Here is a 15,678-nt window from a genome sequence, read left to right as displayed (position 1 = left end):
TTCACAGAGAACTCCTGGTCATCACAGTATTCCTTAATAGGTGTACTGATATAACCTGTTCACGTGTGTCTGTTCTTTTGGATTCGGATAACCTGCTTGGCAGATAAAGTACTATTCCACCCTGGACTTTTTCCTACGCAGTGGTTTGTTGGTGGGAATTATGGGCAGCCATGATTAGAGACCAAGCCAAATTTGCCACTAGGCTTTGGCTAGGATGCCATGGCTACTGGAAGTGTACTGAATATGATGTCCTGCTTTGCCTTCACTTCTGTAAAAGTAATGCCCAGCAGTTTGACACAAGTTAAGGTGGTGGTGCCAGCTGTGGCTAGTCCCATGCAGAACTTGCATAGAGCTACAGTACTCCTTTAGGTCAGAGCCTTATTAGTTAAAAAAAACAAACTTAAATTACAAAAAAAATCATATGAAAATTGGAATGCCATTTATTCTTACCTGTCCTGCTACCAGTGCCACCAATTTTCACTATACCACTGGATGGATAATCTTGGGCATCTGACTACTTCCTTTATGGATGCGATGGTAAGTGGATGGAACAGCAGCACTCCAAATTGGACAAAGGCATCGGACAAATGGAAGAGTCAGATGCAGAAGTTTCTTGATGCAAAAGTATCTTTTGAATACAACAAAGATTGGCAGCATAAGAAACAAGACAGGTGTGCGGGGCCAGCCATTTTTGTCTACACAGGCAAAGGTGCAATTTACAAGATCCCCCTCGAACACAAATTCTCTTCCCTATTCTAGTACAAATCCATATCTCCCAACTGTACCGGTTTTGGTGCGACCTTCCCAAGATTTGAGCAAAATCCTGGTGTCCAATGAATCCAGGCTGAGTTTTGGAGGCCAGTGCCGAAACTTGTGTTTGAGTGCCAATAGCCTCTCGTGGCACTCCAAATGCGATGTGATTCTGCCACGATTGTCACACAACAGGATCACAGCAAATTGCGCCTTTTAAAATCATGTGAAGCTTGTCACTGTAAAGGCAGCAGGGGCTTTTTTTGCGGGTGACAAATGCGCATAGAGCAGACCATTCAAGTGAATGGTCCTATGCGATGCACAGAATTCTGTGATAATCGAGCTGTCAAAATTATCTAGTGGGAATTCTCATTCCTGCTGCACGATATGTGAATGGGGCCTGAGTGTGGGCACCTGGTGCACTTACCTCCATCTCCTGTGGGCTCCCAGATGCTACAATTGCCCCTTCTGTGGCAGGTGGCATCTCTTTGGTTGGGGGCTAAGAGGATTTCTGCTGGGGGGTACTTTGGGAGGGGAGGGGACTGCTAGAAGGTTGGGGGGTTGCAAATCTGACCCCCCCCCCCCTTAACACAAGTCCTCTCTCCTCCCAAAGCACCCCCCAACACATGTCTTCTTACCACCCCCCCAATCAATCCTGCAAGTGTACATCCTTGTTACCAGCCCTTCCTCCACCCCCCTTCCTGGTTACTGTGTCCCCCTCCTTTATATTCATGCATATGAAACACAGACCTTAGGTCAGGGTGGCTCTTCCAGTGCAATGTCCCTCCTCCCCGACTCCGGCTCCTCCTGTCTGTGCAGAGGAGAACATCGGAGCCGAGTTCAGTGAGGCCTGCTTGAAGTGTGCATTGTGCAGGCAGCCAGAGGAGAGACATGCTGGCTGTCACAGAGGGGGAGATCGCCTCGTGTGGAACCCCTTGGTACCCTGCAACAGATGCAGCTGTGGGGTAGGTGTCCTGGGTGCCCAAGCTAGCGTGCCCTGTGTCAGACCAGTTACCAAAGCCAGTGCTGGGACTCCGGGATTTAAATCGAATCTCAGGATGGTCCCAGCAAATTAGAAACAGTTGGGAGGTATGTTTTACCACCCCCCTCCCCCCAGCTCAGTAACTTGGCCAGCTGTCAAACCTGCCTTATCTTGGAGCCGGCCTTGCAGGTAGGTGTGCACAAAAAATCTTCTTGTCTCTGCAGTTTTTTTCTTTATCTTGTGTAGGTAATGAAAGGTCTCTTTAGAATAACAAATTGGCCCCATGTAGACTCAGTTAAAAAAAAACCAAAACCTATATAATCACATAAAAATGCCTCCCCTTTTTCAAACACTATCAGCTATATATTTTATTTTATAAATTTTGTGTTGTGTCTGCACGGACATCTTTCTGGTGGTGTTACGACACTACCGCTGTGTCAATACGGTATTGATTTTCTCTCCGTGGACATTTCTGGCATTATCAGTACAGTGCCGATTGTGTGCACATGTGCTAGATCCTACTATTTATGTGTATATTTAGGTGGTTAGGCCATTATCCTCCATCCCTATTGGCTAACCGTATTACATCTCTCCTTCTTACTCTTTCTTTATAATAACTGATCCCAGTCAGTACATATATTTATTACCAATGTTACTCCACATTCTTTCAATTATCGAATATAGGAGCACAGCTTTAACTCATGATTTGATGCCCTTCGCATGAAGGGTCGAACATTCAAATATCCAAACACTTCAATGCCTCAGACGTTCTTCATGGATATACAGTGATACCGTCTGTACACTGTATACCTAATATCTTGTATTTCTTGTAGTATTTTCTTTGAACTTTCTGAATAAAGACTTATTCGACCAACGATCCAAACACTTTCTTTCTGTGACAAAAACTGTTAAACTCCCTCTTCTCAGACTTGTATCTAAAAGAAAAATCCCTTTCACCTTAATTTTTTCAGTGATTTATTATGGTAAATCATAAAATGCATTGCTTCTGGGCTCTTTTCATTGCCTGAACCTGCAGTCAGGTCCATAAATATTGGGACATCGACACAGCTCTAATCTTTTTGGCTCTATACACCACCACAATGGATTTGAAATGAAACAAAGAAGATGTGCTTTAACTGCAGACTTTCACCTTTAATTTGAGGGTATTTACATTCAAATCAGGTGAAAGGTGTAGGAATTACAACAGTTTGTATATGTGCCTCCCACTTTTTAAGAGACCAAAAGTAATGGGACAATTGGCTGTTCAGCTGTTCCATGGCCAGGTGTGTGTGTTATTCCCTCATTATCCCATTTACAAGGAGCAGATAAAAGGTCCAGAGTTCATTTCAAGTGTGCTATTTGCATTTGGGATCTGTTGCTGTCAACTCAATATGAGATCCAAAGAGCGGTCAATATTAGTGAAGCAAGCCATCATTAGGCTGAAAAAACAAAACAAACCCATCAGAGAGATAGCAAAAACATTAGGTGTGGCCAAATCAACTGTTTGGAACATTCTTAAAAAGAAAGAATGCACCGGTGAGCTCAGCAACACCAAAAGACCCGGAAGACCATGGAAAACAACTGTGGTGGATGACTAAAGAATTCTTTCCCTGGTGAAGAAAACATCCTTCACAACAGTTGGCCAGATCAAGAACACTCTCCAGGAGGTAGGTGTATGTGTGTCAAAGTCAACAATCAAGAGAAGACTTCACCAGAGTGAATACAGAGGGTTCACCACAAGATGTAAACCATTGGTGAGCCTCAAAAACAGGAAGGCCAGATTAGAGTTTGGCAAACATCATCTAAAAAAGCCTTCACAGTTCTAAAAAAACAACATCCTATGGACAGATGAGACCGAGATCAACTTGTACCAGAGTGATGGGAAGAGAAGAGTATGGAGAAGGAAAGGAACTGATTATGATCCAAAGCATACCACCTCATCAGTGAAGCATGGTGGTGGTAGTGTCATGGCGTGGGCATGTATGGCTGCCAATGGAACTGGTTCTCTTGTATTTATTGATGATGTGACTGCTGACAAAAGTAGCAGGATGAATTCTGAAGTGTTTCGGGCAATATTATCTGCTCATATTCAGTCAAATGCTTCAGAACTCATTGGACGGCGCTTCACAGTGCAGATGGACAATGACCCGAAGCATACTGTGAAAGCAACCAAAGAGTTTTTTAAGCAAAAGAAGTGGAATGTTATGCAATGGCCAAGTCAAGCACCTGACCTGAATCCGATTGAGCATGCATTTCACTTGCTACAAGACAAAACTCAAGGGAAAATGCCCCAAGAGCAAGCAGGAACTGAAGACATTTGCAGTAGAGGCCTGGCAGAGCATCACCAGGGATGAAACCCAGCGTCTGGTGATGTCTATGCATTCCAGACTTCAGGCTGTAATTGACTGCAAAGGATTTGCAAGCCAAGTATTAAAAAGTGAAAGTTTGGTTTATGATTGTTAATCTGTCCCATTACTTTTGGTCCCTTAAAAAGTGGGAGGCACATATACAAACTGTTGTAATTCCTACACCTTTCACCTGATTTGGATGTAAATACCCTCAAATTAAAGCTGAAAGTCTGCAGTTAAAGCACATCTTGTTTGTTTCATTTCAAATCTATTGTGGTGGTGTATAGAGCCAAAAAAATTAGAGTTGTGTCGATGTTCCAATATTTATGGACCTGACTGTATAGCCTTTCCACGTTCACCTACAAGAATCCTCAGGTTTTTCCTATGTATTTCAAATTGCAGGGAGAAATGAACTGGTAGATCACTTAAATAATATATCCATGTTTATTTTTATACTGCTTAATTTTATCAAAATTCAAAAAATATACCAACAATTTCTACATAATGTACCTATAGATCAACATTTTTATTTTAAATCAGATCTGTGCTTAAAAAAAAAATGTGTTTTCCCTAAAATAAAGCTTTGGGATTGTTAATGGTAATGTTTGGAAGTGTATGCTTGTCTTATTCCAACATTCTGTAGTTTCAAATTTGTTTTTAGAACAAATACATTTCAGGCGCTGTAGTGGGCCAATTCCATAAGACTGCAGAAGCAGCATGCAAAGACAAGTAGAACATAACAACCGACCAAAATAAATTACTTAACTACAGCAAACTGAATTACTATGGGTCATTTCATATTGTATACAGTTTCTCACAAAAGTGAGTACACCCCTCACATTTTTGTAAATATTTTATTATATCTTTTCCTGTGTCAACACTGAAGAAATGACACTTTGCTACAATGTAAAGTAGTGAGTGTACAGCTTGTATAACAGTGTAAATTTGCTGTCCCCTCAAAATAACTCAACACACAGCTATTAATGTCTAAACCGCTGGCAACAAAAGTGGGCCCAAAGTGTTGTTATTTTGTATGGCCACCATTATTTCCCAGCACTGCCTTAACCCTCTTGGGCATGGAGTTCACCAGAGCTTCACAGGTTGCCATTGGAGTCCTCTTCCACTCCTCCATGACGACATCACGGAGCTGGTGGATGTTGGAGACCTTGCGCTCCTCCACCTTCTGTTTGAGGGTTCCCCACAGATGCTCAATAGGGTTTTGGTCTGGAGACGTGCTTGGCCAGTCCATCACCTTTACCCTCAGCTTCTTTAGCAAGGGAGTGGTCATCTTGGAGGGGTGTTTGGGGTCATTATCATGTTGAAATGCTGCCCTGCGGCCCAATCTCGGAAGGGAGGGGATCATGCTCTGCTTCAGTATGTCACGGTACATGTTGGCATTCATGGCTCCATCAATGAACTGTAGCTCAGACCACAGGACATGGTTCCAGTAATCCATGTCCTTAAGGCCCGTACACACGTGCAGATTGTCGGCCGAAAAGATTTGGCCGACGACCGATCGGCCGATTTTCGGCTTGTTAGTATGAGGCTTCCGACAGCCGAAAGCGCACTTTCGGCCGAAAAGAATCTGTCGTGCAGGCATTAAAATTTTTTTATGCCGACACCAGAGCGGCCGATTGTTCGCCAGTCAATACAGAATTCGGCCGACAGACAGCAGATTTGCAAGACTGGGCATGCTCAGAAAAGAAAAAACACAAGGAAAGTTAACCATCACATGACATCACTTCTGTAGTCGGCGGACAAAATTCTTGTGCAGTCTTTTGCACTTTTCAACAGACATGACGGTCCGGGGACAAAAGACGGCCGATCGTTCGGCCGACGATCTGCACCTGTGTACGGGGCATTAGTCTGCTTGTCTTCAGCAAACTGTTTGCGGGTTTTCTTGTGAATCATCCTCTTTAGAAGAGGCTTCCTTCTGGGATGAGAGCAATGCAGACGAATTTGATGCAGTGTGCGGCATATGGTCTAAACACTGGCAGTCTGTCCCCCCAAACCCCCCCACCTCTGCAGCAATGCTCGCAGCACTCGCACATCTATTTCCCAAAGACAACCTCTGGATATGACGCTGAGCATGTGCACTCAACATCTTTGGTCGACCATGGCGAGGCCTGTTCTGAGTGGAACCTGTCCTGTTAAACCGCTGTATGGTCTTGGCCACCGTGCTGCAGCTCAGTTTCAGGGTCTTGGCATTCTTCTTATAGCCCAGGCCATCTTTATGCGGAGCAACGGTTCATTTTCAGTATGAGAGAGTGACAGCGATGACGCCAAATTTAACACACCTGCTCCCCATTCACACCTGAGACCTTGCAACATTAACGAGTCACATGACACAGGGGAGGGGAAATGGCTAATTGGGCCCATTTTGGACATTTTCACTTAGTGGTGTACTTTAATTTTGTTGCCAGCGGTTTGGACATTAAATGGCTGTGTGTTGAGTTATTTTGAGGTGACAGCAAATTTACACTGTTATACAAGCTGTACACTCACTACTTTACATTATAACAAAGTGCTATTTCTGCAGTGTTGTCACATGAAAAGATATCCTAAAATATTTACAAAAATGTGAGCTGTGTACTCACTTTTGTGCGATACTGTACTGTATGATTTATATCTGTATTGCCTTAAGCTTGGTTCACACTACTGCGACCTTAAAATGCGACTTTGCCATGCAACTTCCTGGCGATTTGCTGGCGACTTAAGTACTACTTTGATGCGACTTAGAAACGACTTTGTCTTGTGCAGGTATGCAGAGATACCAGCATACAGGAAGATACCATGAACTGCCTGGGTAATCTTCCTGTAATGTCGGATCCAAATCACATCAATATAGATGAGGATCCAACTTGGAGGCGACCATAAAAGTCTATGGGCACACGTCGGATAGAAGTCGCCTTGAAAGTAGTACAGGAACCTTTTTCTAAAGTCGAAGAGACTTCAGTAGTGCTAATTAGGACAGCTCTCATTGACTAACATGGGGTTTCACATGTCATGCGACCTGGGGTATTACAAGTCAGATGTCATGCGACCTGGGGTATTACAAGTCGGATCCCAAGCCTTAGGGAACATGACTGGATTTTGGAAAGATCTAAATAAAAATCAGTCCGTATTCATATGTATGTTTAACCACTTAAGCCCCAGAAGATTTTACCCCCTTCCTGACCAGGGGGTATTTTGCGATTTGGCACTGCGTGACTTTAACGGACAATTGCGCAGTTGTGCGACACTGTACCCAAACAAATTTGACGTCCTTTTTTTCCCACAAACAGAGCTTTCTTTTGGTGGTATTTGATCACCTGTGCGATTTTATTTATTTTTTTGATCATGCGCTATAAACAAAAAAAGAGCGTACATTTTGCAAAAATAACAATATTTTTCTCATTTTTTTTATGTGAAATTCCCCCCCCCCCCCAAAAAAAAATGTAAAAATCAATTTTTTTTAATTTTTGGCCATTTTGTTTTCTGCCACCTATGTTTGGTAAAAAAAATCACAATAAGCGTATTTTGATTGGTTTGCGCAAAAGTTATTGCGTTTACTAAGGGAAAGATTTTTGTCTTTTTTTTTTTTAACGCGTAATGGCGGTGATCTGCGTTTTTTTTTTTTTTTTGCGGTACTGCGACATTGCGGCGGACAGATCGGACCCTTGACTGACATTTTTGACACTTTTGGGGGTACCAGGGTACCAGTGACATTACTACAGTAATCAGTGCTATAAATATGCACTGTTACTGTAAAAATGACACTGGGAGGGAAGGGGTTAACTTTATTGGCGAGGGAGGGGTTAAGTGTGTCCCTAGGGGCGTGCTTCTAACTGTCATTAGATGTGGCTAGTGCTGTAATAGCACAGATCAACGGTCCTACATAGCAGGACCAAGTGATCTGTGTTTTTACACAGGGGAGAGTGACAGGCGGCTTTGTTTACACTAGCCGCCTGCCTTTCTCCCTCTCTGCCCGACGATCGCGGGCTTCCTCTGTTACGAGCGGGGGCAGGAGCGCGCCTCCGGCGGCGCGCGCTCGCCCCCTATTCGCACCCAGGCTAGTGACGTTTATAGTCGGGCGGCGCTCGGCAAGTTGTTAAACAGTACCTCAGTCTGCCTTTTGATGAGCCTCCCATTAGGCCCAGTCAGGCTCTACCAACACATGAAGAGACTGAGAAAATACTTCTTTTGCCTGCAGCAGACTGATTATATTTTCTCAACCTAGGCAATGTCATCTGATTCAAGCTCTGTGAACACCTTCTAATGATAAATGGTCCTGGTTTTTAGGCAAATGATACTTTTTATTGTATGTTGTGATATGCCATGAATGTATTCATGTAAAGGTACTGATTGATCTATTTTATTGATGTGTCTTTTTTTAGGGCATTGATTTGAAGAAGCTGACAGAGGCTGGAACATACATATGCAATGCTCTAGGAAGGAGAAGTAATTCTAAAGTAGCTCAAGCGACATGCAAACTATGATCAGCAAAACTGATACAGTATGCACTCTGTATACAGTAATACCGCCAATGAGCTAAATGACTTGGGGCTCTGGAGATCACGATGCTGGTGTATGGAAGATCTTCTGCTTTCCAGCATATGATTCGGTAGATTGTGCATCATTGCCAAGCAATTCTAACTTGGCTGCCCGGAAAGAACTTGTCTAAGAAAGCAGGCCAGTGCAGGAATCGCAGCATATTTAAATAAATCCCTAAAGGAAATTTCTACTGAAAAAAATGTATAGGCTCCGTTGCTGACTTTTTTCTGAAAATGCTAGACGCTGAATGTCGCTGTTATTATGATACAGGGTTTATATAGCACCGACAGTTTACACAGCACTTTACAACATAAGGTCAAATGGTACAACTACAATACAGTTTAATATAGTAGGAATCTGAGTTGATACAGTGTCCCAGAAATTGGTTAAACTATTGGTTCAGCAGGAAGCCAGGTAACTAGAATTTTCACATTAAAGCTATCAGCAATGGCAGGCAACATGTTTTTGTTCTTAGCACAGGTTTCCCTTTTAAAATTATTTTTCTCTTTTGAAAAAGTTGGATACACCTTTTAGCCATGTTCTGCAGCAAGATCCTTCTGATTTTATTCAATACATTTTACTAAGTGTTCTCCATATTAGTGGCCAGTAGAATGTAAAAGTTATTGACCTTTTGTGAAGAATACCAGCATTATTACAGAAAGCCATCCTTCTATTGCATCTTCTGCATTCTCCCCCGAAAAAAAAAAAGTCAGACGAGTTAAATGTTTCAAAATCCACGATGGGCTGGTAGATATTTGGGGTTTAAATAAGAGGAATCACTGTGCAGGAAAGGCTTTTAACTTGTGAAAGCAAAGCTTAACATTGAATTGCAAAACATGTCATCAAGAAGAGATGGTTGTCAACTTATACCTGTGAATCATTACATACAATGTAATAAATTTGTATTATTCTGTAAATCATTGTCCTGTTCTGTAAATCATTGTCCTGTTCTGTAAATCATTTAGTATTTTTTAAATGCAAGACATTCCAGCAGCGATACAGGCACTTCCCATCTGCTGCCAGAGTAAAATGAAGCCAGACTGCTCAGCCTTTCACATTAAGCCTTGTATTTATCAATAAATACAAGGATTCCTCTGGCCCGTTTCTCCACCTCAGTCAGGCAGAGGAAGCCTTACATTCATTGATAAAATACATGGCTTCCTGACAAGTAAATGGGTATATGTCAGGCTCTGGTGTTAAAGCCTTCCCATAATGCATCTGTGAGGCCCTGGCTACATCACCAGTGCCTTAAGCCCCGTACACACGATCAGATTATCGAACGATCTGTCGTCTGTTTTTTGTGGCATGCTAGTCTGATGTGGAAAGTGAAGAGGTTATTTTCAAACTAATTTTCCCGTACGACAGAATTCTACTTCAGAAGTGATGTCATGTGTTGGATTGCTTTGTATGTGTTCTTTCGTCTCTGAGCATGCCTAGTCTTGCTCTTAAGATTTTTTTCCGTCCAAATCTGTACTAATGAGATGAAAATCGGACGTTGTATTACGGACGACAAAAATTTTATAGCCTGCGCATCAGGATTTTGTCACCCAAAAAGTCGGAGTCGGCTGTCGAAAGCACCAAACTAACAATCCGAAAATCGTCAGATCAGTCGTCGGACGAATTTTCCCTACAAATTTTCTTATCGTGTGTACGGGCCTTTACTCCACTAGGGAGTGGAGAACCGTAATTGTAATTAAAATAAAAAAAGGTTTTTTAACTAATAAATGCAAGATGATTTCATATCATAATGTGATTTTTATTGAAAAAGGAAAGGTTGCTTTAATGGGAAAGGTTGCTTTAATGTTTAACTGTCTTCCTGTTACACATTAGCTGTTGACTTAAAACTCGGCCAAGCAAACCACCAAGCACACTATTGTAATATACAAAAGTAAATTGATAGTTGTCCTCAGCCCATCTTGCAATTAATACAGCCATAATGATTACCAAAAAACCTACAATGCACTCTCTGAATAATTTATTACAACATTATCCTATAAAAAATGATCCCTAATAAACTCAATATCTAAAGCAAGTATAGCATACCACTATTATGATTATTTACATCAAACTGATTTTTTTTATTTGAAAACTAAGTTACAGGCATATGCTTTTGAAAATTACTGCAGATTGTAGAATTTGTGCATACATGTGGCACTTGGCTGACTGATGGGCAGATTAGGAAAGGATATTGCAACTAAACAAGTGGCAGTAGCTGAGCAAAGATGAAAATAAAATAGAGAATATTCTTAAATTCCTCTGTTTCCATTTCTGTGATTACAAGGAAATTGGACATCCTAATCTGATGGCAAACAATTTAATTTAATGATTGGTAGCAAATCCCTTAGTATGGAATGGAACTAAAAGGGATGAGACATAGATTCTGAAGGTAGCATAACATATATGTTTGTTTATATACAGTATCTCACAAAAGTGAGTACACCTCATATTTTTGTAAATATTTTATTATATCTTTTCCTGTGACAACACTGAAGAAATCATACTTTGCTACAATGTAAAGTAGTGAGTGTACAGCTTTTATAAAAGTGTAAATTTGCTGTCCCCTCAAAATAAGAACACAAAGCCATTACTGTCTAAATCGCTGGCAACAAAAGCGAGTACACCCTAGAGCTCACGATTTTTTTAGCTTGGAATAAAGATCACGATTCTCTATGTAACAAAAAAAAATTGGGATAACTTTACTGTTACGTTTTTTTTTTTATTCATTAAAGTCTATTCATTGCGTTTGAAAGACTGCTGCACAAATACAGTGTGACATAAAATATTACAACAATCGCCATTTTATTCTGTAGGGTCTCTGCTAAAAAAATATATAAAATGTTTGGGGGTTCTAAGTACTTTTCTAGCAAAAAAAACTGATTTTAACTTGCAAGCAACAAGTGTCAGAAAAAGGTCTAGTCTTTAAGAGGTTAAACTTCCTTTCTCCCTGGCAGAGAGAAGGAAAAGATACAATGTAATCATTTTGTTTATAGTTACTGGGAGACTTAGGCCCCATGCACACGGGGCGTTTTTAACGCCGCTGTAAGCAGCGTCAGGCGTTTTCTTTTTGCAGCCTAAAAACGCCCCTCCATGTTATTCTATGGCCTCATGCACACTCAGACGTTTTTGAGCTGTAAGTGGCCTAGGCATTTTTAAGCTGCAACAAGAACCCACGACCTGCGCGTTCTGAGGACCAGCGTTAGAGCGTTAAAAACGCCTGACGCTGCTAAAAGCTGAATAATGTTGCTATAATGTTGCTTAACGTGCGTTAAGCCACGTTATACGTTTTTTTTTCTTCCATTCAAAATCAATGGTTCTCTATGGGAGCCTATTGATTTGAATGGAGGTCGCACCGCAAGTCGGATCCGACTTGCGCTGTGGGAATCTTGAGGGGGAACTCCACGCCAAAATGGGAAAAAAAACGGCATGGGGGTCCCCCCCAGGTTCCAAACTAGGCCCTTCGGGTCTGGTATGGAATTTGAGGGTAGCCCCACGCCGAAAAAACAGCGTGGGGTCCCCCCCAAAATCCATCCCCCCCAATATCCATACGAGCATGCAGCCCGGCAGGCCAGGAGAGGGGACGAGCGAGCGGCCCCACCCCCCCTGGACCACACCAGGCCACATGCCCTCAACATGGAGGAGTGTTGGTGCTTTGGGGCAGGGGGGGCTCTACACCCCCCACCTCAAAGCACCTTGCCCCCATGTTGATGAGGACAAGGGCCTCATCCCCACAACCCTGGCCGGTGGTTGTGGGGGTCTGCGGGCAGGGGGCTCATCGGAATCTGGGGGCCCCCCAGATCCCGGACCCCCTCCCTATGTGAATGGGTATGGGGTTCACTGTACCCCTACTCATTCACCACATAAAAGGCAGTGTATGGAAATGACAGGAGACGTTTTGGAAAGTTTATTAAAAATCTTCATCCGGCTCTTCTTGTCTTCTCCTCTCCGGGGTCTTCTGCTCTTTTGCTGTCCGCTCTTCTTGTCTTCTCCTCTCCGGGGTCTTCTGCTCTTTTGATGTCCGCTCTTCTTGTGTTCTTCTCTCCGGGGTCTTGTGCTCTTTTGCTGTCCCCTCTCCTGCGGTCCTCTCTTCTTTTCTTCTCCTCTCCGGTCTTCTGCTCTTTTGCTGTCGGCTGTCGGCTCTTCTTCCTCCGGTCCTCCTCCGACGACGTCTCCCCTGATTATGCCAGTCTCCGGTCTCTGCAGCTTATTATATAGCCATTAGGGGCGTGGCCCCGATGACGTCATCGGGAGGCCCTGCCCCCTCGTGTCACAGATGACGTCTTCTGTGACATGAGGGGGCGGGGCCTCCTGATGACGTCATCTGGGCCACGCCCCTAATGGCTATATAATAAGCTGCAGAGACCAGAGACCGGCATAATCAGCGGAGACGTCGTTGGAGGAGGACTGGAGGAAGAAGAGCCGACAGCAAAAGAGCAGAAGACCGGAGAGGAGAAGAAAAGAAGAGAGGACAGCAGAAGAGGGGACAGCAAAAGAGCACAAGACCCCGGAGAGAAGAACACAAGAAGAGCGGACAGCAAAAGAGCAGAAGGCCCAGAGAGGAGAAGAGCGGACAGCAAAAGAGCAGAAGACTCCGGAGAGGAGAAGACCCCGGAGAGGAGAAGACAAGAAGAGCCGGATGAAGATTTTTAATAAACTTTCCAAAACGTCTCCTGTCGTTATTTCCATAAACTGCCTTTTATGTGGTAAATGAGTAGGGGTACAGTGTACCCCATACCCATTCACATAGGGAGGGGGTCCGGGATCTGGGGGGCCCCCTTGTTAAAGGCGGCTTCCAGATTCCGATGAGCCCCCTGCCCGCAGACCAGACCCCCACAACCATCGGCCAGGGTTGTGGGGATGAGGCCCTTGTCCTCATCAACATGGGGGCAAGGTGCTTTGAGGTGGGGGGTGCAGAGCTCCCCCTGCCCCAAAGCACCAACACCCCCCCCATGTTGAGGGCATGTGGCCTGGTGTGGTCCAGGGGTGGTGGGAGTGTCATGGTCTGGAGCTGCATGAGTGCTGCCAGCACTGGGGAGCTACAGTTACTTGAGGGAACCCTGAATGCCAACATGTACTGTGACATACTGAAGCAGAGCATGACCCCTTCCTTTGGAGACTGGGCCGCAGGGCAGTATTCCAACATGATAATGACCCCAAACACACCTCCAAGATGACCACTGCCCTGCTAGAAAGCTGAGGGTAAAGGTGATGGCAAAGCATGTTTCCAGACCTAAGCCCTATTGAGCATCTTTGGGGCATCCTCAAAGGGAAGGTGGAGGAGCACAAGGTCTCTAACATTCATAATGAGTTGAAGAGGACTCCAGTGAAGCTCTGTTGAACTCCATGCCCAAGAGGGTTAAGGCAGTGCTGGAAAAAAAATGGTGGCCACACAAAATATTGACACTTTGGGCCCAATTTGGACATTTTAATTTAGGGGTGTACTCACTTTTGTTGTCAGAGGTTTAGACATTAATGGCTGTGTGTTGAGTTATTTTGAAGTGACAGCAAATTTACACTGTTATACAAGCTGTACACTCACTACTTTACATTGTAGCAAAGTGTTATTTCTTCAGTGTTGTCACATGAAAAGATATAATAAAATATTTTCAAAAAATGTTGAAAGTTGTGCTCACTTTTGTGAGATACTGTATGCAGATTAACTGGGACTGTCGTTAAATGCAAAGTCACTCCTAACGGGCCCCAACAAAAACTTGCAGAAGAACTTTTCAATTATCACCCCTCCTATTATAATAATTATTCTGCAAGCCCCATTTGTTCCCCTGCCCCTTCCACTACCATCCTCCTTTTCTTTTTGACAGTGCATACCCAGTTGATTTACAACTAACACTGCTGCCATAAATGCACTCTAGCAGTATATTTCCAGTACTCGGTACATAAAAGTTTCCTAATGCTCACTGCTGCACTTGAGGTGGCCTTGCTGCTGTTTTTGCGGATTTGGATGCCAACTGTCGTATTATGCCTAGTCCAGCGACTGTTAATCGCATTGTAGGCTAAATTGTGTTATTACCATGGTTAATCCATTTTATGCTTGCTTTTTATGCTTGCTTAATTACCCCATATAGGTGATAATATATTAAGTTTGCCTTTACTACCTGGTTTGGTGCCCGTTTTCTTTGATATAACACTACTAATATTACTTTCTGTGATTTGCTGTGATATTGTATGTCTGTACACTCAACCTGGTGTGTCAGAGGGGCTGAGGTTCTTGAGAAGGTTGAGGGAAAGAACAGAGGACCTATTCTATCCCAGGTCTTCTATGGGGGTAGCGCTGCACATGCTCTTGTTTCTTGGCCCTACTACAAATACAAACAATAAATGATATACACATATATGCTTTTGCTGAGACCTTCAGGAGTGGGATACTTTATTGTGGGTTTTTTTTTTTTTTTTGTGGTGTGTCAAGGTGATGCCAAGAAATAAAAAGCTACATTTTAAAAGGTTATTTTTTTAAAAAACTATTTTGAACCAGTTTTCATTTAAAAATAATAAAAAAGATATCTATTAATTAGCTTACATTTTTATCTCTAGGTTCTCTAAAGTAAATAAACATGGTATGTGCAACAAATGCACAACTATTTTCTGGTAGGACTTATTTGTAACAAAAACTGGGTTTTTTATATTTTGATAGTGTAGCGCCCTACAAGGTGGCTGCTGGGTGGGGGTATGGTGGGCCTTGTCTGCTTGACAGCAGGGCCATGTTTCAGTCAGGTTGTTATGGTTCCCAGGTGTGACTGTTGAGACTGGGGAGTCTCCCCACTGTGCTCTATGAGAGGACTCTCATTGGGCAGTGGAGGAAACCCATGCAATGGCACACTCAGGCCTGTATCTACCCCAGAAAGGCAGATTCTGCCGCACAGCATTCTGGGAGTGGGTATAAGTTTGAGGGGAGCGCATGAAGCAGCGTCTTTGGCAGGAAGCAGAGTCCCAGGAGGGAGAGTACTGCTGTCTCTCCTCCTGTCAGCAGGATCGGGTGTCCCAGGCGGCTTGCCTGAGGGGACAGAAGGCTGAGCTGAGCTGCAGAGAGGATCCAGTGTGGAGGACCAGCGG

General features: G+C 43.4%; 1 protein-coding gene across 1 annotated transcript in view; it reads left to right on the top strand.

Annotated features, from left to right (window-relative positions):
- Positions 1-8,951, top strand: part of LOC309552079 (hydroxymethylglutaryl-CoA lyase, mitochondrial-like) — a 35,175-nt gene extending 26,224 nt beyond the window's left edge. The window contains exon 9 of the mRNA XM_082252853.1: positions 8,457-8,951. Coding sequence (XP_082108979.1) covers positions 8,457-8,558 — 102 coding nt within the window. The 3' untranslated portion in view covers positions 8,559-8,951. The remainder of the gene's footprint in view (positions 1-8,456) is intronic.
- Positions 8,952-15,678: the final 6,727 nt, after the last annotated feature.

Source organism: Pelophylax lessonae (genome assembly GCF_965119305.1).
Source record: "Pelophylax lessonae genome assembly, chromosome: 4".
Classification (NCBI taxonomy): Eukaryota; Metazoa; Chordata; class Amphibia; order Anura; family Ranidae; genus Pelophylax; species Pelophylax lessonae.
Note: the sequence above shows the minus strand (reverse complement) of the source record. Positions and strands in the feature narration are given on the sequence as shown.